The sequence below is a fragment of the Pomacea canaliculata genome, linkage group LG1, assembly GCF_003073045.1.
Source record: "Pomacea canaliculata isolate SZHN2017 linkage group LG1, ASM307304v1, whole genome shotgun sequence".
NCBI lineage: Eukaryota > Metazoa > Mollusca > Gastropoda > Architaenioglossa > Ampullariidae > Pomacea > Pomacea canaliculata.
This window is the reverse complement of record NC_037590.1, coordinates 12,459,581-12,485,098: the sequence shown is the minus strand read 5'-3', so window position 1 is coordinate 12,485,098 and position 25,518 is coordinate 12,459,581. Positions and strand designations below refer to the sequence as shown.

Genomic DNA, 25,518 nt, shown 5'->3' with positions numbered 1-25,518 from the left:
AACCTTTAAAGTTAAAGCTACATTTTGCCGTGATATAGCCCTAGTTGCTGGCATGGCATAAAACACAAACAAACAAACATGGTGTGCTCTACCTACATGGCCCTTCCTTATTCTGTCGCATCTGCTGTGAAAAGGTTGTTCATAAGCATGTCAATTGAGCACGCGATCTCCTGTCTGCTTAGGTACAGGCGATTATAAAGTAGCACACCTGGTGAAAGCGATACTTATCCCTAACTTGTTTCTCACACACACATATATATATAAAACACAACTAAGACCTAGTTTTAACGTACCTGTCTTGGCAAGCGGTGCCATCGGCTAGAGGGACAGCAGGACAAATATGTTCGACGCCACTGATCAGCGGTTAAGGTCATTAAAGAAGACAATAGTTTACAAAACCTCTTTGTCATAATGCTATATATGGAGAGAGAGAGATTTATATTTGGAAAATGGATCTGAAATCTTGATACTAATCATATCTTTGTTCTTGCTGTCTGGTCACCACAAAACATGCCCTTCGTGTGTTAGTCTGTTGGTAATGTCATTGTTACTGCTTGCCATGAAATCTGTTTGTCTACAACCGTTAAAAGGGTCATGGAGAGTTTCTTGCAGAATGTTCTTCAAGATGACGTTGAACAGCACTTACTAGGTCACTTTTGCACTACAGTAGGCGTGCGTCAAGGATCTCCCTTCCACCGGTGCTGTTCAATATCTTCTCGTAGAACATCCTGCGTCAAACACTCCACTACCATCAAACTTCCATTTCCAAATTGTCTCTCACACAATGTCGATACTTCATAGTAAAATTATTTTCATGATTTACTTGTTAAATGAAACTCAGTTGGCCTTAATAATCAAACATTGCTCCTACTTGACTTACGAAGCAACAAACAAAACTAAAAATAACAAATTAAAAAAGGATACTCGCACGTTGCACTTCTTATACACTGACTGTCTGGGTCTGTTCCACATGTGGTTCCCGCTGGAGCAGCTTGGCAGTTTCGGCAACACTTGCTGTTGAAATCACTAGAAACATCAAGAAAAACACGAAGAACGATACTGCATATTACATTTTGCACTCGTACTTTATTATCCTGCTTTCCTAAAAAGATCAAGGATGCTGGTACAGATATCGGGTGTTTTGGAAATGGGGAATTGCAAGACACTTCACAAACCAACTTGCCTGCAGCGAGCGTTTTCTCTGAGCAGACAGATGCTGCTGCAGCATTTGTCTTTGCCCTGCAGACCGTCTGGACCTGCATCGCATTGTTCTCTAATATCAACGACTCCATTGCCGCACGGAATTTCCTCTTTATCACTTTCTGAAACATGCAGTTAGCAAGAATCATTGCTGCTCACTTCCTGTTGTTTTCTTCTGTCGAGTATTTGTCCACTTTATAAATGTAAAAGAATGTTATCTTTCCAATCCTTCAGCTTTTCTTTGATTTAACCGTTCAGTCAATTTAAATAAATGCAGCTAGTGTTTCAACTGATAGAAAGTCGATCTGCAACCTGCGCTTTGCTAACGACCTGAACCTGTTCTAACAAAGAACTGCAAGACCTTACCAACAGACTGACGGACAGTTCGAACGGATATGGAATAGAGACCAACACTAAAAAGAACAAAGTTATGTTCCAGTTTGAAGACGTAAGCAGCTTCAAGTACTTAGGAGCCATGAGATAAGGTTTACTACCAAGTACAATCTGCACAAATTGCTGGTAGCACCGAGCCTGCTCGACAGATATGACACGTGGGCTCCGCAAACGAGTATCAAACATCAAACGAGTATCAAACTGAATTTGAAGACATTGTGACATAAAGAAGAGAATAAGTACACAGTCTGATGAGAGAGAGATCACGTGGCATTTATGGAGCTGATCAAGCATTCTCAAGGATGATAAAAAAACAACAACAACAGAGTCCCATACTAGTTCTTTCCTAAGAATATGGCAAAGTGAAGAATTGTCTAAAGAACCAACTTACTGGTCATCAAAGTCAAAAACAAAAAACTAAGCAGTGTTAAAACTACAGAACCATCAGTTTAATCAGACACCCAACAAATTCTTAAACTACTTATTTTTTAAAAGTATTTGAACACCACTGCTAGTAAACTATTACGAAAATAAGCTTGAGTCAACGAAGTTGTGACAGGCGATTTTAAAACTCAACATCATTTCAAGTCATTTAAAGTATTCTAAAGGCAAAATAAAACTGCTTTAGTAGAGTAGGATAAATTTGAATCTCGTCTCTTTATATGTGTGTTTATGTGGAAAACGTTGAAGGTTTTAAGTAGAATGTTGTGTTTAATACGAGAAATTACACAAGACTCTTTTTTCTTTTGCTTCCACGAAGTCTTGTTCTCCGTCACGTGACCCTATGACGTGAGGTTTCCATAGTGAGAACAATGGCTCGAGAATGTGCTGCACCCGAAAAGACGGAAACAGATTCAAAATTTTCTTTTCCCCGAAAAACAGAGCCTTACAAGCAGAGGTTGTCATACGAATAAAAAGACAAGGTCAAATCTTCCCAACGACCACAGACACTTCCTGTGCATGTGACGTCACAATAAGACTGACGTCACAAGAAGACTCGTCTGCTTGATCATCTCGGGAAGCTATCGTGGTTACTCGGCGGAAGGACACAAGAGTCGATTTCACTGGATTTTTTTCAATTTTTTATAAACATCGGCAACCGAAATAGTGCTAATAAGTGGTAATTAAGTGAGAAACGAATCATTTATTTCTCCTGTATTGCTCGCGTGCTCTGTAATTGTAACTAAATATATTTTTGAAACGTTTAACCATCGCAAGAGCCTTATCACAAGCCTTGAGTATCCTTTAAAACAAGGTCGCAACAATATCGGCGCCAGGAGATGACTTTATTGTGGTCTTGTTGGCAGTGGATTTAAAGCGCCGTGACAACAGAATGTCAAAAACTTGCTTACATAAAAATTATTTGGAGAATGCTTTTATGGATGGAGGATATTAGCTAAGGCGAGTCTATGGTCCAGTTCAAACTCTATTGTCTTATACCCTTCATGGTTTTCATCCAGGCCAAATATTCCTACTTTCCCTGCCCATTGCTAGTATGTGTCTGGGACCATCTTTGCATTCTAGCCTTCGTCTGCTGCTGTTTTCTTAAATCCTGATCATGTGACCTTTGCCAGTCCAATGATGTCTCACCCGTATAGCTCTAGCCGAATAGTGAGTTCTCTCATCTTTCTGCACTGGTGTAATGTTTGTAAGCCTTTGTTTCAATGAAAGTTTTCTTTCATTCAAGACTCTATTTACTAGACATGAAAACAGTCATCAAAGAGTGTGCTTCAAACAAACAGATAATAATATGCTCGTTTTAACAGCTTACCTATAAAGCATCGCTGGCTCATCGATTTCATCACAAGTGAAATAGAGTCTATGCTGCATGGCGAAAAGCGCTGAAAATTTGTAAAAACATATTGCAACTAAAACATACAGATCAGATTTTAACAAAACTTGAAAGACTTTATTCCACTATCGATAATACTATACGTAAATAGCTAAAACAGAAAAAGACATAGGTTTTAGAAAAGGGTCGAAAAATACAGATTATGGTCTGAAGAAATAAAATAATATTCAAGTAAATACTGTAGACTGCATTCAATTAATCAACAATTAACAATGATATCGTGCAATTCTAATGTCTTCATTTCAAAGCTTTTGTTAAAAGACAAATTTTTAGTCATATTGAAAATATCAAACAGAGCAAGGAAACACAAATTAATGAACTAATGCCACAGTTGTGATTTCAAAAGGACATACAACATACAAATTGCTTTGCTAATGAACATACGTGTGGCAGATGAGTCAGATAATATTTTAAAAATTAAAAAGTAACTGCTTATTGTTTTAATTTTTAATTTTTATTCCGAAGTTTAGATGGTTTGGTTCCCCTTCTCTGTAGGTGTATATAATACTTATTTTTGTTTCTTTTATCCAGTTATCATCCTTTGTCCATCTTATATTAGTCTAGAGTTTGGGTGGCTGATGCTAGCAATGAAAGTGTATTCTGTCATAGTTCTGTTGGAAGGTTGAGGCAGCTATTAAGGTTTAGTGCGTCTATATTTGTCTAGAAAATGTTTTAGATTTTCCTTTTCTAGTTTGTTTTCATTACACTCCAACAGCACATGTATGGTGCTTAGTCTATCCCCACATGCACATAAAAGTTGGGGGGGGGGTCCTTGTATCTTATTAGATATTCTCTATTAACTCTCATTCTAGCTATTTTGGTTTGTTCAGACCTGTTTGAAAATTTCAGAGTGTGACTAGACTAGTCATCTAGTCATTCTCCTCGTACCTTTACCTTCATTTTTAATTTTTTTAAATAATATGAATAAGAAGTTTAATTTGTATAGCGCTTTTTTACCCCCAATTATAGGCAGGCTCAAAACGCATACTAAAAAGAAAAAGAAAAGAAAACACACAAACATAACAAGAACGGAGAAAAAGAGTTGTAGAGTCAGTATAGATGTGTTTTGGTGACTCTGAGACATTAACGTCACCTCCACTACTGTTATTATTCAGATGTTTCTTTTGTGGAACAATCCTAGGCACAGCTCTAAACTTGAAATGCTCAGGAGAATAGGAAAATCTGATCAGGCCTTTCAATGATCGAAGCTCTTCTGTTTCCGGAGGCAGGAATCCAAAGTGTTGTACCATTGTTGACAGATTCTGATAAGAGTCTCACCAAAACAGATGCGTCGATCCCACAAGGCGTTGACACTTAAGGTAATGTCCATGTAGGTGTTACAGGTAAGGCATGACACCCACTCCCCAGTCATTAACAATGGAATCCACCAACATCAGATTATTTCCAGAGACATTGTCATCATGAGAATTTCCACTGCAGATCAGTAACTCAAGATGAAACTTGCGTTCATCACTTCGAACCTTAATCAAAGATTCAAGGAAACAGTGGACACGCTGTGCTTCTCTATCCCTCAAGAAATTCAAGCAGGCCTCGTGGGTTGGCAAGGTGACGGCTTGTGTTTGTTGTGATTGTGAAGGAGTAAACAGGATAAATATCTTATACCAGACGACATCACTGAGGCGCAGAGATCGAAGATATAAACTTCACAAGTAGGAACCCGCATGGTCAAAAGTCAAAAACCCAAAACAAGATGGAAGCCGAAGAACAGTACACAGAAACCGTTAGTGCAGCGGTTCTCAAATGGTGGGGCGCGTCCGCCTGGAGAGGGGGGGGAGGGGCGACGTGCCTACAAGTTGGGGTGCGAAGGTGGTCATTTTTTAAAAGTTTCTTTAACCGGTATTAGTGAAATTAGTTTACATTGTGTAACCGAGTGGTGAGGGGGCTCAAACTCCAAATCTCTTCTCCCTATTCAAGTACACTCTCTCGGTAGTGACTTCCAAAACTCAAAACACAATCACCCTCTCAACAATTAAGCCTCCAATCTCTCTCCTTCTACCTTTTGCCCTCTCTCCCCCAATCTCTCATCGCTGATTCCCCTCTCCCTCTCCAGTCACACATCTAAAAGGCACGCATTCAGGAAACGTCCATCATTCACACCCTTTCGCCCTCGCACGTGCTCAGTCCTAGTACTCTAGGTCCCTGACAGAAGGCCATGACCAGACAGTGCGGGGTGGGGGCTGAAGGCGCACCTTTAGCACTCACGCATGTACACACTCGCATATGCACACGCGGTCATCACACGCGTACACATGCACATGCATATGCATGCACCTTCACACACGTCCGTCGCCGCGTACGTACACACACATGCACACACATATACACACGCTCTCAAACACAGTCACACTCCACATGTGGACACAAGGCTTAGAAGTCTGGCCTTTGACCCCAGTTGTGGAGGGTGGAAGGAAAGGTCGAGGCCACGTTACGTAGCCAGGCCGTGGAAACAGAGGAAAGACAGTTTCTGGAACGTTCCGCTGCGACTGGATAAAGACAGCAGTTTTAATCTAAATTTGGAGGCTAAGTACACGTGTTTGTTCTGAAGAAGATAGCCATGGATAGATTTGTGATACGAAAAGGAACTGATTGCGGTGGTTTTTGGAAAAGAAAAAGGGAAGAAACGGGCAATGTGCAAGTTTTGGGTGCTGAGGCCGATGAAAAACCAGAACGGCCTTCTACGAAAGTAAGAAAGTATGACAATAAATACTTGAAAATTGGTTTTACCAACATTATTGTTGATGGTAAAGAACGGCCACAGTGTGTTGTTTGCCTAGCAATATTAGCTCCAGATAGTATGAAGCGAAACAAACTTGGCGCCATTTGGAAACTCGGCATGCGGAGTTAGCTTGCAAACCTCTCGAATTATTTGAACGAAAATTGCAAGAATACGAAAGAGACAAAAAACATTTGTCTCACATACATCAATTCCTAAGAAAGCTTTGATGGCTTCGTATCAAGTTTCCTATCGCATTGCTCAAAACAAAAAAACACATACGATCGGAGAGTCATTAACACTGCCTGCAGCAATGGACATTGTACGGACCATGATAGGAGAAGATGCTGCTAAGCAACTGCAAGCAATTCCTTTGTCAAATGACACAGTTCGCCGAAGAATAACTGAGATATCTGAAGACGTGTCTGATCAGTTGATCAGTCGTATAAAAAGCCAAAATTTTGCTTTGCAGTTAGATGAAGCAACTGACACTGCAGGTGACTCACATTTGATTGCTTACATTCGTTACGTGTGGGAAAATAATCTTCTGGAAGACTTTTTATTTTGCAAGAAAATTGAACGCAGTGCAACAGCCCAAGATTTTGTTGGGATTTCCTGGAGTTCCTGCGTCGGCTTGTGCACAGATGGCGCCCCTGCAATGGCTGGAAAGAAACAAGGGTTGCAATCTCTTATTAAAAAGGTTGCTCCAGACGTAGTTTGGACTCACTGCATGATTCACCGTGAAGTTCTAGCTTCCAAAGATTTGAGTGTTGAGTTGAACACAGTGCTAACGGATGTCATCAAAATGGTGAACTTTGTGAAGAACAGTTCTGCCAGATCTCGCCTGTTTTCTCTGATATGTCAAGACATGGGAGCCGACTATGATGTCTTGCTCTATTACTGCGAATCTTTGAATTGCGGGAAGAACTGTGGGTGTTTCTGAAGGAGAACTCTTTCAACAAGGCTGACCTGCTTAAGAACGACCGATGGCTGCTGCTAATGGCATATTTGTCGGACATATTTGAGAAGTTGAACGTTGTGAATACTTCTATGCAAGGGAAAGACACCACCATATTACAAACAACTGACAAGATGAATGCTTTTGTCCGAAAAATTTCGTCGTGGCCGCAAAAGATACGCCAGGAAAATATTTTGATATGTTTCCGTGCTTGTGTAAGTGCAAGGCTGACGTTAACTTGAATCTTGATCAGGTGAAGAATGTAATTATTGCCCATCTAAACGGACTGCAAGAAAGGTTTCAGCATTACTTCGCTGAAATTGATGTGACAAAATAAGATTGGATTCGTAATCCATTTCTGGCTGATCCTAGCACAAGCGGGTTGTCCACGCAAGAAGAGGAGCAGCTCATCGACCTTTCGAGTGACCAATCCCTGAAAATAGTCTTCCAAACAACACCAGTGCCAACATTCTGGATCCTCTCCTTTCTGAGAAAGCAATGAAAGTTCTTCTGCCATTTTCAACTTCGTATATGTGTGAGCAAGGATTTTCAGCATTGGCAGCACTGAAGTCTAAATACAGAAATCGTGTGGACGCAGAGGCTGAGCTGCGAATAGCAGTGGGTACATCACACCCAGGTTCGCTTCTCTATGTAACAGCAAGCAGGTTCAACCGTCTCATTAATCAAAGTAAGTGTCCAATAAAAATAATAAAAAAATATTTATTAGCACCGAAGAATTTAATTTCGTAAAATTTCATTAACAGTTATACTTCTTGCAGATACGAAATTTGTTCTTCCTTGTTGAATTGTATTGATTTCCTCGACGTGGCGTTCGAGGTTAGCTAAGCCCCCCTATCCACCGACCTAGCTGGCTAAGGGGGGCGCGCGGACGTACCTGTGTTCGTCAGGGGAGCGTCACAAGTAAAAGGAAGAGAACCGCTGCGTTAGTGAATGAAAATATTGATTGGATGAAACGACGCAGCATAAGCAGTGAGGAACAATCCAGAACAGATGAGAGCGGCACAACAAATATCACAGATCGGTTAAAGACGCTAAAAAGCGACACAGATCCGTGGACAAAACAAAACGATAGAGAGCTAGTTTTCTCCATTCAGTTAGGCGAAGGGACATCAATCTCTTGCCCCTTACTTTTATTGATGGTTTTACGGCCATTCTTCTCACTGTTGGTGAAATAGTTATGTTTAGGTAGGTGACTTTATGGTTTGGTTCCAGTTTTGTTGCAAACTTAGCAAAATTATCAGCCTCTTCATTTCCTTTTATTCTTACATGGGATGTAACCCAGAGGAGTGAGAAGAACACGACTTTCAGCCTTTAAGTCCCTTAAAATATAAGTCACCAAAATTTCTTGATTTATATATATATATAATCGTCCTTTAAAAACTTTGTTGAACATAGCCACAAATTTCATGTGTACTCAACGTATTTTCCGTTTTCCTCGTAACCACACCTCTTCGGGGAATTTGCCTTCATTTTTATTCTACCATTCTTGCAGTTTGCATTAGCTGTCACGTTATCACAGTTGATATTATACTTGGCTGCTTGTAACTTCAGTAAGTCTTAGAATCTACTACCTCGAGAGCAAACCATACTAATGCACAGAGCATTACCATTATTTATAATTTATATGGAGAAGTCAGGGCAATTTTGCCCGCATAACGTTTAGAGATACAAAAGGCACGAGACCCGGTAACAACTATTTTACTCTGTTGATCTGGCTTCCTGGTGGAAAAGGCATATGCCCCTACTCATACTTAATAACAAGAAACCCAGATATTTCCCATTTACTTTTGCTGCTAAAGCAAGCGCTACAATGGTTATTTATTTATTAGTTATGTCACCACATTTAAATAAAGCAATTTCCTGGAAATAGGAGGTTCCTGGCCCAAACCACATTTAATAAGTGGATATGATGTCTAGTCAGCTCACCGGTGAACTACAAAATATATAAGCAATAATCACAAATCAAAACAGACATAAACAACCTATCTACGTACGCCGTTGTTGGGCTGGTCTCCTGGTAATAAGACCATGGACATGATGTAGCCACCACCGTCTTCGTCGCCAAGAGAACATTCGCCTATTGGATCGTGTGGAGAACCCCAGTTGTGCCCTGTCTCAGCAGTAAGTAGAAACGTTACGACGCGTATTGTTGTAGGACTGTACACACTCAGAGCACTATACACCTGTACTTACTTAAATACTACAGTAAAACACAAAAAAAAAAAACAAGTCATAACTTGGAAGGTCTTCAACCGAGAGAAACTCAACCTACTTTCATTCCACGAACCCTGACTTCCAACACCTAGAAATTGAGGTTCATTTACTTAATTGTTGGAAAAAAATTTTGAAATCCTTATTATAATGATTTTCTTTGTCATATTTCCATTGTTTCATTTTGTTAAATATTTGTAAGGGCATTCACTTTCCTGAGAATAGCAACCCATCAATACGTGTAAACTGGTAGACAACGCATCAAATGCATTATTTATAATTTAAGCGTGTTTTATGCAAAAAAGTTGCAACAGTGCACAAACAATCCTTCACAAGAATCATATTTTTTACAAGAATGTAATTTTCGTTCAAGGTCATTAATTAAGCACAATAAGGTGATTTTATCTGGAAAACGAAGAGACAACAGAAACAGTAGGTCAGCCACAACCCATCTCGCCCCAGTCATATCGACCTCCTGCCACCAACCCAGCCATGACTATATCGTCCTCCGTAAAACGACAATGTCCAAAATGATCGACAGCGATTCAGCTTTTTATATTAAGCCTGAAGGGTTTTATATTAAGCCTCTCTTCGAAGGTCAATATGCACCACGCAACAAAAAAAAAAGTTGTAATGTAATCATGCTTTACGAGATCATGCTTTCTACGACTCAAGATTAACAAAACACGTATACCACATTATGTTTTAGCATAAGACTATAATTTTTCGCTATCACATCATTCCAGTTTGTTTGTGTCATGCATCATATTGCTCACCGAACTCTTGACAGTCGCAAATCCAGTAGAAGGGTGGAAGAAGGTGTCAGCATGAACAGAGAAAATATTCATGATGTACACTCTCTCACAAATTGTAATGTGTCCTTAATAACAGAAAGGAGATCGACCACAAAAAAACCTGTACGAAATTTAAATTATAATATAATGAAAACATTTTTTATTTACTAAAACACATAGAATGTAATGAAATGGCAATATTGGACTGAAAGATGACTGCCAATAAGTTAATAAACTTCTTCGAGTTAGCATAATATAGTATCTCCTTTTAGAGCTCGTTTTGACTAAAGTTCTCGTGACATATTTGCTGAAACTCTATACCCTAAACATCAATGTTTGTAAGTGTACGTGCAGCTTGTATAAGTGAATAATATTGTTTATTGCCCCATTTTTGCTAGCCCCAGGTAGAGGGGTTACAATAATTAATAATTATTAGCACAGATCTCCTGTATACTCGCTTACTGTATTTATAGTACAGCTCTTGTGACACATTCTCGTACGTTAATAAACAAGAGATGTTTTCAAGTGCTTTTCTAGGTAAACGATTTTAGGGGAGCTGCACTATTTGTGCCCATTGTATTATAGTATATATAGTATGTATAAAAACAGAGGATTCCGTCTGCAGTAACTAGGGCATTTGCATGGGGTTCGTGGGGTGACACCTAGCAATCACTTCATTAAGTGTCTACAATGCCTAGCTTTTCTTTTCCAAAAACCACTCTTCATATTTTGGAAAAAAACCCTATAGATCACTATATTCTATAGAGCACTATACTAAATTTATCAAATTGTACCTCAAGTTCCAAATATTTGAACTTACTGTTCAGAATATTTTAGTGGTTTTGTAAACCTACCAGCGTGTCAGAAAACAAGGTAACAGCACTAGCGAAAAGTAAAATATATAGTTGCATAAGATCGGGGGAAAGTTGAATACAATGCCGTCCCTTATTCCTGATGTTACTTTCAGCTCATTTATAAATATTGAAAATAGTATTGGGCTGCAGCATCGGATTGTTTAGGACTTCTATGGAGATTGGATCATTGGACCAAGTATCATCATCGGGACTGTCATTTCTTTCTGTCATTGCTACAATACAACTGTAATTTTGTGTCATAGTTCCCGTAGGGACAGCTTTAAAAACTGTATCAAAATGACAGGAATCTTCTTTGAAGACATAGACTTTGTTATGAATTGTTGTCAGCGCTTTGATGCGGTATCCGACCCCACCTGATCTTCCGGTGACGGCTACACTGCTTTGACTAGAGCCGCCAAGCCTATCTAGCAGGTGGAGAGCGAGTGTGACTGACGTCAGCCTTGGCAACGAGTAGATGCGGGATGTTTCTAGATAACTTGTGTACATTGTATATGAGCGGTGAGAGTGGGTGTTAATGTAGGGGAGTCGCAGTCGTAGTCGTAGTCAGTAGAGAGTTGCAGAAACCATCGTGGGCGCGTGTCGTCGATAACTTCATTGTTGTGTCAGGTGTGTGTCGCTGTGATGAGACTGATGAAGTAGCAGGAGTCGCTACTAGTCTCAGCGTGTGTCGCTGATTGTGTATCCGGAGTGTCGCTGACTACCCAGAGTGTATAATACGTGGACATTGTTGTAGAAACTGTAAATAAAGTTCTTGGAAATATCTTCGACTGCAAAGACTCAGTTTCTGGAAGAGGTTGGACCAGTAAGTTTAGCACCCGAAACGAGCCATTGACAACGACATAGGCGCCTGGGACTTATGCTTTGTCGCTCGATCTAAATACGGGACAACCAACCATCCTACTTTTTCCCGTAACAGCTTCCATTTCAATATTTCTTATAAATACACTTCACAGCGCCTCAGTAACTTTCCTGATCTTCTAGACCAGGGATGCCCAACTACGGCCCGCGGGCCATATCCGGCCCGCGACGCGGTGCCATCCGGCCCGCGAAACTTCTGCCCACAGTGCAGAAAATCGGCATGTTAGTAATATAAATTTTAAAAAAAAGGGGGGGGAGAAGAAGTAGTATTTATCCCTACGCAGGGGCGCCTCTCAGTCTTTTTTTTTCGATAGACGAACATTTCGATTCAGTGCTCCGACTTGGAATGCAGCCGGACATTCAGAAGTTGGTTTCGGGAAAAAAACTTCGAATATCCAACTAATTACTACATAATTAATGGAAAGTACAACTTGTTTCTAATAAAAATGGTATCTGCTCTATTTTTTTAAATTCATTTTTGTATTTTTGCGGTGAAGCGGCGTGTCATAAATGTATGTAAGACGCGTGTCATAAATGTATATGGCCCCCAGGCCGAAAAAGGTTGCGCATCACTGTTCTAGACTATCTTTTAATAACTTTAGGAGTTTTATGAGTTATTTTTAGTTGCTGTACAATAAAGTTTAATATTCATGTCTCTTCCATATTAGCTCAGCCTGTCTTCAACTGAATTGTTTACATTGAATCTCTTCAGCTGCTTTCTAAGTATTCTTCTGATTTCCTTATACACTCAAGATCAAATGAAATTTGTGTCTTTTTTCTTTGACAGTAATTAGAACACTCTTCATGTTGTTACCAGCTTGGCGTACACCATCCATAAATCCTGATAGCGCAGTAGTAATATCACCTGAGTATTGGCTGTGTATCGCCTTAAAAAATGTCATGACCTCATCACATTTTAAGTTACTGGTAAATACATTCACATGTTGGTCATTCCATATATATTAATCAAATTTATATTCTCTCCATTCTAATCTAAATGGTGTTTATTCCATTTCCAAGGCTAAATACCAACTCTACGAGCATTTCTTTACATTCTTCCACAGGTCGGACTATAAAGAAAAGTGTTTTCTTATCTCACTAGAGAAAGTAATCTATAACACTACAGCCTGATGCTGATATGTAAGAAAAGCCACTAGAAGTCATCCATTATGCATACTATTAACTATAAACAGTGAGTGAGTGTTCGAATGTTTTCTTGTGGGTAACCTAAGATATTTCATTTTCTGTTCTGTCACAGATCTGACTATAAGTGACAGTACATAGTCTACCAAAACGACTCGACTGCAATCTCTATACTGTTGTCATACAAGTGTACAACAGTGTATGTATCATAGTATTCGTGTATTTGTATACCTGTAAATATTAGTCTAGATGGGTAGAAGGGAGTGAGTGAGATTGTCGATGTTCATATTTTCCTTAAGTAATTTAGTTCGTCTACTGACACGACATTATTGTCTTTCACTAGAAGTATTATCTACCGACAGTTAGCATTACCGTGAGCTGTGGTCCTCTTAAACTGTATCCCAGCAAGAATCTCTCCGTTTCTATACAGAGTAGTCGTCCAGCCGGTTCTGGGATAAAAGTCCTCACCTACTGTAAATAACAAATAAACAGCTGTGACATTTACATGTGTTAAACATTTCCGTGTCACTCTTGTGTAAACAAAAAAAAAACTCTTAACATAAAAAGCTCTCCGCTTAAGTAGTAATGAAATAAGTCTAAAAATATGAAAACAAAAAAGAAGCACAGTATGTAATTTCAAACGGTTTTCTCTTCATCGTGCTTACTGCAGATTTCTTTCAAGCTTTACAATTATTACAGTGTCCTAAAACAAGCGAACTGTTTCTAAGGAAGCAATATACACTAATGTGCTAAGCAACAACAGCATTAACATTTATGTAAGTCCAGGTGGCAGAACCACTCAACACTACGTCTGTTCACGCAGAACGCAAGCACGTGATCACATGCACACAAATAGCGCACACTGGCACTGGGTACTGCTCTGTTATACACACTGCTACTCACCGTCTGCACATATTCCTCCATCCCCATCCTTACTGCCTAGGTATGCTAAGCCAAGAGTGTGACGATCGTCCTTGAAAAGAGTGGTTGTAAACAAGTGCGCTAAGCAGAACTGCATGATGTCGCCGTGAAGACTAAAATCCTGATAGAAATATGGAGACAAAAGATGTTAAAAAATCACACATGAAAGACATTTCAAAGCGTAAACAAAGTCTGTGTGTTGTGTCTTGTCAGTTAGTGTCAGGATGCGTTACTAAAACACGTCAAGTTGAGAATGTCTGTCATGTCAATAGAATCTATTCTACTGCCACCATCAGTCATACATGTATAAACTGCCTGACATTTTCCACAATTTTTCTGTTTTTTACTCCGATGTTCCTTTTTCACTCCATCCTCCAAACAGCTAAGCACACTTCAATATACCGGTCTGTCTGCATGCTTAAGACATACAGACCTCGCTATTTCAAAAGTCAGCCATTCTACCAGTTTCTTACGGTCTTATTGTCCTTTCATCAAAATGTAAATTTCCAAATTTGAGAAGGCATTTGTCTCATCCTGTTTATACTGGGAAGATTATAGATGTAAAAGAAGAAAAAGAAAAATTAAGATTAGAGAGATCTGTCCTACAGTTTCTACATCTCTGTACCTAACTGTAGACTGCAAACAGATGTTTGTCAGCTCCATATTTACTGAAATCGCAATATTTTGGTAGATAAAAGAAAACAAATCACGAATGATAGAAGTACCTGAAAGGTTACGTAGTTCAGATATACTTACATAAAGTTTATCTAGTGTATTCCAATGATCCACTTCATAATTATAGCTGAATGGTCCTCCCATTGGCCCCTTTGAGTATTCCGTGTGAACCAGAACCTGAGACATAATACAGGGTTAGTAGTGTTTAGCGACCGATACGACTGAGTGTAGAACTGTGTTTAGTCTTACAAAACAGGTGAAAATATGTTGGCACAAGATAAGATAACATATAAATGAACTTTGCTCAAAGAAGACATGGATGAATACTTCTGAGCTAGTCGATTGATTCCATCTCTATTTGACCTTTCTGATCAAAATATGACCCCAGACAACTTTTTCGCATCATCTACAACAGAGGATTTTAAAGACCTATAAAGGAACTGCTGATGTGAAAGGCTGCCATATTTTACGGCTTTTATCTTAAATTGTTCATAGATACAACAACGTGTAGAAAATTATGTCATTTAAACCTGTTTGATCACAAAGCCCCAGCCAAGGCTTTCCGCTGTTTTCCACTTTGTATCTTCGAATATTCGGTTCGACTCTGCAATAGAGCTCACCTGCGACAATATTTTATGTTTTATATATCAATGTGCGAGCATTTCCTTACATTCACATAAAAATACACATCCAACCTGCAGAAAGCGTTGAGCCGAAACTGGAAAAGCCTAAAGTGGTTAAACTTTTAGCTTCTTCTAGGGTGATTTATTTTCCAATGTCATTGGTACAGGTGGTAAAACATTCACGTCCTATGTAGATTTCTACTTATAGCTGTGTTGCACTGCTTTTTAATGCCTTGGACCTTGATATGCGTTTTTCAAGCGGCTTATACGAGACAAAACATACACTAGTGCTTCTGTTTTTTCATGTATCCAGACAAAATTCGATTACATGTTTAGCTATTTAATGTTTTTTTCTCATGCATTCAAGTGCCATCTCTGAAATTTAGGTTTCGTATTAAGAACAGTACCTTCTTTAAATAGAAGTTTTAAACAAACGATTCATGAACAAAACGACGACAGAATTAAAAGGACAGTTAAAATTGTTCATACCACATTTACAACAGTATCACCACCATGTGTATCAGCCTAATCCGTGCAATCAACAACCAGAGTGTTCAATTTACTTACCATTATCTTTATAGCTTCAGAAGCACTAGACTTGGCATACTGGCTATAAAACGAATAGTCGGCAACCAGTCTTAAGGAACACTTTTTCTTTAAGACATTATTCTGTCGTTTTTGTCTGATTCTGCTGACTGCAGAAAATTAATTATGTAATTCTCTTTTCTTGATTATGTAAATAAGTCGTGCATTTCTTGCTATTACCCTGATTATTAAAAAAATGTTATAGATATCACAATGGTTAGTGTTTGTTAGGTTCGCAACTTATCTTATTATATTAAAACTAGCTTCGATTACTATTATGATTACATCGATAATAGATTACATTCAGAAAAATCGTGCATATTCAGTAAGACCTAGTGCTCTTATCCTTGTCGAGAAATATTTTGTCTTAGAAATGGTAATTACTGCCTAAAATGTTTACCAGTAAACTATGATGTCATCACTTACATCTCTGATGCTGCTCATCGCTTGAAACTGACTCGTCTGAAGACGGTCGTTGGCTGTAAGCAAAGATGAAGCAATGGTTTGTCAGAAGTTTCACAAATTATATCTGTAGGACCTTCAATCGTAGCTCTCTACTATCTGTTTATTATTAATACGAATACGGACAGCTGATTTGTAAAGCCTTTAAGCCCATTCAGAAAGACTAATTAACAACATATTACAGGGAAAATATATAATACACAATAGTGGATGAAGAATATGTTTTAGTGTCTAATCTTTGATAGTATTTCTTCTCTTTGCCTGTTGATATAGAAACATTGGTATATTACACAATGTTATCTCATTTGCTGTTGACGTCAGCATCGATTGTTTAAATTATTACATCTATTGTAACACAATTTTGGGATGAATGTTTTTTTAAGATCTATTAGAAGTGAACAGCATTATAGAAATGAAATTCATCCTTTCCATTATTATGACACAACAGTGTGAGTGATACATTATCGTCAGATTATCTTAAGATTATCGTATGTGACATAATGCTTGAAATTCTAAATCCAAGCCGCACTAGAGCATTTGTATTTAATCTATTCATTAGTAATAAATTAATTATAAATTTTTTCATACAATTATTAATACACTATGAATCAGATACATAGATGTAATCTTACCAAAACATACATAAACATTAATTCAGAACGGATAATGTGAAGCTTTCCACCAAAGTTAAATTAAGGCAAATCATTAAATCTGTGTTAATCATTGTTATAGAAAGCTACATACAGTAATGTTATTGGATCGGAAAAAGGACCCGTATGATTCCAGTTGACATCAGAAAGCCTGTAACTAATCAGATCCCACCCACTTGATGAAGGGAGGTGTCTCCACGACGGCTGGTGAAAACAAATGAACAAGTAAGTTTATACTTACGTAATACTTAAGTCTATACTTATACAAATGTAAGTTTATACTTAAGATTTTGGTCATATTTGTGTGAATGTTTCTCGGTTAAAAATGAGTCATTAAAAAGGAAATTTAAGAAAACAAAATGAACAACAGAACACATGATTAGTCATTTACAGATGTAAACTTCATCAAACAGTTATTAGAAATAGTACCTCAGTAAAGTAAGTTTCATTTGGGAAATAAACTGTTGTGCAGAGAACGTCCTCCTCATAATGAGCATACACATGTATAGATTCATTCTCTGAAGATAAAAAAGGAAAAATAAATCATTCTTCATTTGTTAAAAAATTTCATGCGACCTGTTTCTGTAAGATAATTTCCTATATCCCACGAATGATAAATCTCTCATGCATTGTAACAATGAGCAACTTTTTTTATCTGTTATGTTAATATGCTCCACTCATACATAATCCAGACGGTTTTTTTAAACTTACCATGCAATATTGTAGTAACACAATTCGTGTAATAAATCAAATCTCTGACAAAGTGTTTATATCCATCTCTCCTCTAAAGAGGGATAGCCATATGGTTCTAAGCATACATTACAAACAAAAAAACTAAGTGTCGCAAGAAACGACGAGTAAAAAAACGAACTAAATATTTTGTAAAAGCAAAGTGCCTGGAAAAATATCACACAAAACCAACAGACCATATATATATATTGCACACTTACTGTGTTTGAGTTTTGTCATACAGAAGTAGTATACTGTTAACAAACAATGCTTACTCTACTAGTTTCCGAGACGATTCAAGGCAGTTTTACAAATACAACGAAAAAAAGCAAACCTTGTAAATGTCCTGTGAGAAAATCGTTGGAGTCTACATGAAGGGGCTCATACTTGCCGTTCCTGTCTACAGTATAGGCTCTAAGTCCAGGTGCCACTACAGGAGAGCCTGCGTTTAAAACCATACTGAAGTTCCTGAGAAAAACAGAATGGAATTCATCTCTGAGATTTTCTTATTTTTTGCCTTATTTAGCCAATAATTATAGATAAACTGCTTTTGTTCGTGCACACATAGAGAGGTCGCTAATAACTCACAGACACGCTAATTTACATCATCAAAATAGAGCTTTGTAACTATTAAAAACTACATCACACATTTTCTCCTTTGATCATAATATTTCTCAACTTGACAATTTCCTGGCATGTGTTACATATTTTCCAAATACAAATATATGTTTGTAACTTGTCTCTCACATTCCTAGTGTGAAGAACGTGACGTAAGTTCTGGCCGTTACGTGTCCAGTGTCAACATCCCGATGGTGGCGGACGTGCAGAGAAATATCCGACTTCTTCAAGGTCTCGTAGTGAAACAGCTGTTTGTGTAGATTATCTGTTTTACAAATCAATTTCATCAAAGTAGAAGTTTACTCATATTCCCTCCTCTATGTGTGCGAGTAGTAACAGGAGCAGGCATAGAATCAAACAAGAATTGTCTGCTCCTATCCTACCCCTTATAACACTTAACATCACTTCATTATTTACAGATTTTTCTTTTGAACATTTTCTAGCAACTCGAGTAACAAGTCAACATATTATTTTTGGTCTTTCTAACATGGGCAAAACAAATGATATCCAAACAATAGCTATAAAATGTAAAACTTAGATCTGTTTCAACTGAACCGTGTATTTATTCGAAATAGTGAGGTCAGCGACATGAACCCTAGGCCAGAGATTTTAAATCAAAGCATTAATTAAAATGACTTAGATTGTAATAATAACTGTGTTTGTGTCAGTGAAGTTATAACTTGACAACTAGTGTGTATTTCAAATCACACAACTTACTTTCTTCTATTTGTAATTTTCTATTTTCCATTGCAATCACTTTGTGTAGAACGACGGACTGAAGTAAAATCAAAAGTTTCAAAGAACAAACCATCTTTGACCGGCAATCGTGTCGTTGAGTCGTTCAGATTAATTTTAGTATTCGTATTCACTGTAAGAGAGAAAAAGAAAACTTGTATTTACAGGCAACTTATTAAATGAGGATGCTAGAAACTTAATTCCACACACAGTTTAAATTTCATGATCTCCGAGGTGGGGAAATATACATACATCATCGTCTGCTCGATAGAAACGTCCCAAAGATGACGTCATCTAGTGAAGGAACATCAGAGCTGTGAGTTTTAGTTTCGTACTAATACTAAATGTATACTTTGGGGAAACAAACTCGTTTCTTCTTATCGTGGACGGTTGAAGACTGCAAATGTCGGTCGTTATGCCTGACTATACATGCAAGGTGGTTTGGACATGTTACTGAGGCACCTATCTCTGTCTGCTCAGACATAAAACCAACAGGAAGCTACTGAATTCTTTTGCAAGCTATATTTTATTTTAACGTCAGTGTTTCATTAACTGCTCATTTCAGTAATGAGTGTCGTCAGCTCATGTCTCAATTTGAGTTTACTTACTTTACAAGATGCCAACGTCAGAAAATGTCAAAAAATCTTCCATTGTCCGTTACTGCGCTTAACTATTAGCAGGATGATCATTTTTCCACACACAAAAATCTTAATATTTGCGTTTCCTTTAAAAATGTTTTATTTCCTTTTCTGAATAAAGAAACATTTTAAATCCGTCTTAACTACTAAATAACAAATTTAAAATATATTAACAATAAACTAATTTGTATTGAAAAATGAAGTTTTGTTATCTAAATAGCGCCATGTACTAACACTAGCCGTAATTGTTTTTAAATACATTTCAATGAAACAAGTAAAACTGGAACGAGCTGACACTTAAAGAAAGGCCTTAAACCTATTTATATTATCCGTTTCCTAGAAACACTGTGCACGAAACTTTTTAACAAATGTTTTTTGCGAAAGCTTAAGCTATACTTTCAGTCTCGTCATGACATTTTTCCTACGAGCTTGTTAAAAGCATTGTATATAATTCTTTAAAACAGTTTACAAAATTTCAACGTCAAAAGATGTCAAAACAATCTCTTCCATCATTCTTTACTCCGCGTAACAACTGGAAGACACACAATCTTTCCACAAAAAGTTTCTGAATATTTACGCTTCCTTTAAAATGTTTTATTTCCTTGTCTGAGTAAAGAAACTGTTCAAATCCGTCTTAACTACTGAATAACGAATTTCAAATATATCACAATGAGCTACATTGAAAATGTAGTTTTCTTATCTGTCTGTGGGAATATATAGATATAGATATACTTCTTACTTTGAAATAGTTCAGTGTCCAGCGCCATGTGTACGAACACTAGCTAGAATTGTTTTTAAGTACAGTCCAACGAACCAAGTCAAACTGAAACGAGCTAATACTAATAAAAAGAAAGGCATTAAATCTATTTATAATCCATTTCATAGAAACGCTGTGAACAAAAACAATTTTAAACTTTAAAATTAATTTTTTTTGTGAGATAAAACTCAATGTATACTTTCAGCCTTGTCAGTACATGTTTCCTAGCGGCTTGTTTAAAAGCATTGGATTTAATTTGCTTCTTTAAAACAGTGTTAAGTTATAGAAACAAGTCTTAAATATGTAATTTACGAAATGTTATATTCTTCGGTGTGTGCTTGTGATATTTTAAAAAGTAATAGTCTTTCATCCGATAAGACAAAATATATTTTAGGTCTTATTTAGTCTGTCGGTGTTAGGCCAGACTTTGAAATATTTCGTGTTAATACTGTTTCTTACAGTACTGATGGACTTATTTTATTCTTGTCCACATCCCTTCATTGGCGTTTGGAAGGCGTTGGACCTTACGGTTGTGCGGACGGATCGACTGAAGATCCTGTCTAATCGACTGAAGATCCTGCCGGATCGACGGAAGATCCTGCCTGATTCACATTCCTCATTTCATAAGACTTGGCATCCACGGACGAAGACATTTTTTTAGTGGGTGGTTTTTTGCGTGCCTTAAAAGAACAAAATATTACCTGCCTCATACATTCAACAGAAGACGAAGACGTTTAAAGAAAAGATTGAAATAATCATTAAAAGCGGGAAGATAAATGGTCTTGCTCTAATTGTATCTTCCATTTACTGTTGTATTATACAGTCTAACATTGATGTTAGGGAGTCTTTAGTAATATTTCTTTTATTCATCGCAAAGAACAGCAAAAAGGTAATAGGAAACTAAGATTGTCGCAATTACCATCGGTTTCTTAGGTGCGGGTTTTTTGTTTTTCCCGTCCTGTGCAAAAGATCATACAACACAATGAGTCAAAATTGATAATATAAAGATTATTATGAGAGTATTAAGACACACACCTTAATGTTAGAAATGTTGTGGTGTGCATAAAACTAAAATTATATATATAAGACGAGAAAAATAGAATATGGCTGATGGTTTCTGTATAAAAAAGAGAGTGAAAGGAAAAACTAAGCCTATCTATCTATCTATTCCTCTTTGTGCATCAGGTTGCACATAAGGCCTCAACCAGAGTCCGCCACCGATGTCGATCGGCTGAAACACGCTCTAGGTGACCCCATGTCCAGCCCTTTCCTTTCATCTCCCTTTCCACTGTTCTTCTCCAAGTTTCCTTTGGGCGGCCTCGTTTTCTTCGGCCGTCTGGAGTCCATCGTAGGGCGACTCTGGAGACGTCTGCTGTCTGCTGGCGGAGCACATGTCCAATCCATCGCCAACGCCTTCGTTAAACCTGCGTGGTGATGGACTCGGTTTCACTTCTTCGGTGGAGTTCTTCGTTGGTGATGGTGTTTGGCCAAAAGATGTTAAGTATGCGCCTGAGGCATCTGTTTTGGAAGACGTCAAGCTTTGTTACTGATGGTTTTGGTCATCTTCCAAGATTCTGATCCGTAAAGGAGGGTGCTGATCACATTTGACTTGAAGATTCTCAGCTTGATCTTCTGGCTGATGTTTTTTGCCTTCCAGTGCTCCTGAGTGAGGCAAAGGCCTGACTGGCTTTCGCCAGTCGGGCTCGAATCTCCACCTCCGCATCCCCAGTGTTTGACATTTTGGACCAAGATAGGTGAAACTGTCAACTTCCTCAATCTCTTCTCCATTTAGTTTGATGCTGTCTTGGACTCTGGCGTTCACTCTCATACTGTTAGTCTTTTTGTGCTGACCTTCAAGCCAAGGTTTCCAGCTGTTTTCTGAGAAGGCCTTTGTTTTTCCTGCATCTCTTGTGGCGGTGTGACAGCAGGGCAATGTCATCAGCAAAGTCCAAGTCTTCCAGTGCTGTTGTTGCTGTCATAGTCATGGTCCATCTGAGCCCTCTCTCTCTCACTGTCGGGGAAGTCTTCATGATCCAGTCATGGCCAGGATGAAGAGGAACGGCGACAGAATGCAGCCCTGCTTCACCCCGTACTGACGTTGAAGGGGTCTGTGAGCTCCGTGTCACAGACAACCTGGGATTTGAAATCGCTGTACAGCATTGCAATGACCTGAACAAGTTTTGCAGGGACTCCGTAATGCCTCAGGATCTTCCATAAGGACTCGCGTGGATGCTGTCAAAAGCCTTCTCCAGGTACGATGAAATGATGTACAGCGGTGTGTTCCATTCGTTGCTCTGCTCCAGAATCTGTCGCAGAATGAAGATGTGTTCGGAGCAGGATCGCCCAGGGCGAAATCCTGCTTGCTGTGGTCGGAGGTCTTTCTCAAGAGTTGCCGTCAGTCTTGACAAAACAATCTTGCTGAAGACCTTGCTGGTGAGGGAAAGAAGTGTTATGCCCCTCCAATTATTGCAGTCTCCAAGATCTCCCTTTCTGGGTAACTTGAAGATGAGCCCTGTCTTCCACGCAACAGGACCTGCCCTGATTCCATTTGCTTGAAGATTTCAGTCAGCTTGGAGCTGTCAATTCACGTCTGCTTTCAACATCTCTGCTGTTATTCCATCTGCCTGTGCTTGCCGCTCTTCATTGTCTTGACTGCTGCTGTCACTTCTTCCAGGCTTGGTGGGTCTGTGCAGATGTCAAGGTCTATAGCTGCTGGCTGGATGTCTGCAAGCTGAGGGGATCTGGTCTGTTCAGAACTGACTCAAAATGCTCCCTCCAGCGCTGTAGTTTTCCTGCTCTCCCTCGACGACATTACCGTTCATGTCTTTCACTGCACATCACTGTTCTTAAACCCGTTGTTTAGCTGTTGTTTATCTTGTACAGTGTCTTCAGGTCATTTTTACTTGCTGCATTTTCTGCTTCATCTGCCAGTTTCTCTATGTGATATCTTTTGTCGGTTCTTGTCATCCTCTTTACCTCTTTGTTCAGTTTTGCATATCTTATGTCTGTGTTGTTCCTTCAGGCGTTCAGATCTGGTGCTGTTGATTCTTTGTTTGGCTGACTTTCTCTCTTCTATCTTCTTCCATGTCTCTTCTCTGATCCACTGTCTTTCTTTTTCCGTTGGAAGCCCAGTATTTTCTCTCCTGATTCCTGTAAGACTCGATTGACGTCGTCTAAGTCATCTCTTGTTGGTCTCCTAGTGCCTGGAACCTGTTCTTTACTTCCATAGCAAAGGCCCTTTCGCGGTGGCTGATTTTTTAGTTTGCCGGAGTCCACTCTCTGCTGACGTGCCTGTTTTCCTCGTGATCGACGCAGCTTCAGAGAAACTGTGGCTATCACAAGAGTGTGGTCACTGGCAATGTCTGCTCTCTGTAGGCTCTAACATCTTGAAGTGAGCTCCTCCATTTTCGGTTGATGATGACATGGTCTATCTGGTTCTTTGTGATCCCATCTGTGATGTCCATGTTGCCTTGTGGATGTCTTTGTGTGGGAAGAGTGTGCCTCCAATCAGTAGGTTTTTTCTTCACAAAAGTCTGCAGTCTCTCTCCGTTGTCATTGATGCTTCCGATTCCATGTTTGCCCATGACATGCTCCCTGCAGGTGTTGTCACTTCCCACCTTGGCATTGAGATCGCCGATGATGAGCAACATGTCGTGGGCTGGAAACGCTTTCTGAGGCTGCCTGGAAGCTGATCGTAAAAAGCATCCTTGTCTTCTGCCTCAGAGTCATTTGTTGGTGCATAGCAGGCTAGCACTGTCAGCTTGGTGTACTTGGAAATGGAATCTTGCTCTCAAAAGCCTGGTCCATAAGGCTTCCATTCCAGCAGTGCCTTTTCCGTTTCTTGTTGAGGAGTAGAGCTACTCCTTCAGAGTGCTGAGCGTCTGATCTTCCTGAGAACAAGATGTATGTCCTGACGCTAGTCTCCTCTTTCCCGTGCCGGTCCATCTGACCTCACTGACTCCCAGGATGTCCAAGTTGTAGTTGTCAAACTCCTTGACTAATTGGAGCATCCTGCCAGTCTGGTACAAGGTCTGGACGTTCCAGCACCCCACCCTCAACTTCTGCCTCGGCTTCAGTAAATCCGCTGTCGGGGCCAGCTCCCTTTCGGTTTGGCTGTCGTCCGTCATTAGTCCAGTCTCCTGGTGTGCTTCATTACCTTCGCCATCTGTGACGAGTTCTCTGGTTTTAGTTTCTGTAACAGGATTTTTTTTTACATGGTGGGGTTGTTAGCCCTACCACAACCTAATTTACCTCTAGGTGAGGTGTCCACCTTAGTCGCCTCTTACGACATGCCTGGCTGGATGGCAGGGACCCTATTCTTGCAATGCTTGCTAGGCAAGCATACCCCGGGGTCCCACAGGGGAAAAACTAAGCCTAAGAAACTCAAATACCAGTATGTTGTTATATTTGTTGGATGTGAGACAAGCTGGAATGTTTATAGGATCAGAACTTACCATGCAGGAAATGCAGCAGCTGATTGGGATCCAGAACAGTGCTGTCAGAAACACGACAGTCATGACGAGGTTAGTCTTCATGGTCTCCGCTTTGAAAAGATACACAAATATTTGCTTCTTAAAGTTTCAATCCAAGATTAATTTTAAACTAGGAAGTTCTACTATGTAAACTATCATTAAAAAATATACAGTCTACGTCTTCAGAAATAAAACTGATTTAAATTAGTCCCAAGTTAACACTTAGTATGACGATAATAGCGAGGAAAGTTTTTTTTCGTTAAAGAAAAAGCAACAAAAAGATATACGTGTACAATGTCTGACACGTTCGTAGCAACTGGTGGCCAGCGACAGGAGAGGCTTTTTCTTCCTGTTTTGACTCTTCATTTTCTTCTTTCCTACTGCTCAATCGACAACTCAAAGCTGCTTGAGTTTTAAAAAATGCTATTTTTATTTTTTCAGCCTCTCTCCTAATTTTTTGTCAGCATCTAATCATCTCTCGCAGAAACAGAAGTAAAATCAATGGCGAGTATTTTCACTTCATCACATGATTTAGATGTTTTGGGGTCTCAAGGTATATCTAAAAAATATTTTATACTTTTATAATTATAATTTAATGCATTAAAGGCTTTAGA

General features: G+C 38.9%; 1 protein-coding gene and 1 long non-coding RNA gene across 2 annotated transcripts in view; both read right to left on the bottom strand.

Annotated features, from left to right (window-relative positions):
- The window catches only part of LOC112560314 (ADAM 17-like protease), a 52,222-nt gene extending 32,901 nt beyond the window's left edge, over positions 1-19,321 (bottom strand). Inside the window, exons 1-16 of the mRNA XM_025232134.1 lie at positions 19,290-19,321; positions 19,020-19,170; positions 18,432-18,567; positions 18,019-18,152; positions 17,385-17,473; positions 17,050-17,159; positions 16,270-16,322; positions 15,826-15,953; positions 15,166-15,255; positions 14,717-14,812; positions 13,943-14,081; positions 13,412-13,510; positions 10,146-10,151; positions 9,153-9,268; positions 3,365-3,434; positions 1,184-1,322 (exon numbers count right to left, since the gene is read on the bottom strand). Of these exons, the coding sequence (XP_025087919.1) occupies positions 1,184-1,322; positions 3,365-3,434; positions 9,153-9,268; positions 10,146-10,151; positions 13,412-13,510; positions 13,943-14,081; positions 14,717-14,812; positions 15,166-15,255; positions 15,826-15,953; positions 16,270-16,322; positions 17,050-17,159; positions 17,385-17,473; positions 18,019-18,152; positions 18,432-18,567; positions 19,020-19,113 (1,499 nt within the window). The 5' untranslated portion in view covers positions 19,114-19,170; positions 19,290-19,321. The remainder of the gene's footprint in view (positions 1-1,183; positions 1,323-3,364; positions 3,435-9,152; positions 9,269-10,145; positions 10,152-13,411; positions 13,511-13,942; positions 14,082-14,716; positions 14,813-15,165; positions 15,256-15,825; positions 15,954-16,269; positions 16,323-17,049; positions 17,160-17,384; positions 17,474-18,018; positions 18,153-18,431; positions 18,568-19,019; positions 19,171-19,289) is intronic.
- Positions 19,322-20,593: 1,272 nt separating this feature from the next.
- Positions 20,594-25,068, bottom strand: LOC112559187. The gene is made up of 2 exons (XR_003098299.1): positions 24,887-25,068; positions 20,594-21,390 (listed from the first exon to the last, which is right to left on the bottom strand). It is a non-coding gene; the product is annotated as an uncharacterized LOC112559187 (long non-coding RNA).
- Positions 25,069-25,518: the final 450 nt, after the last annotated feature.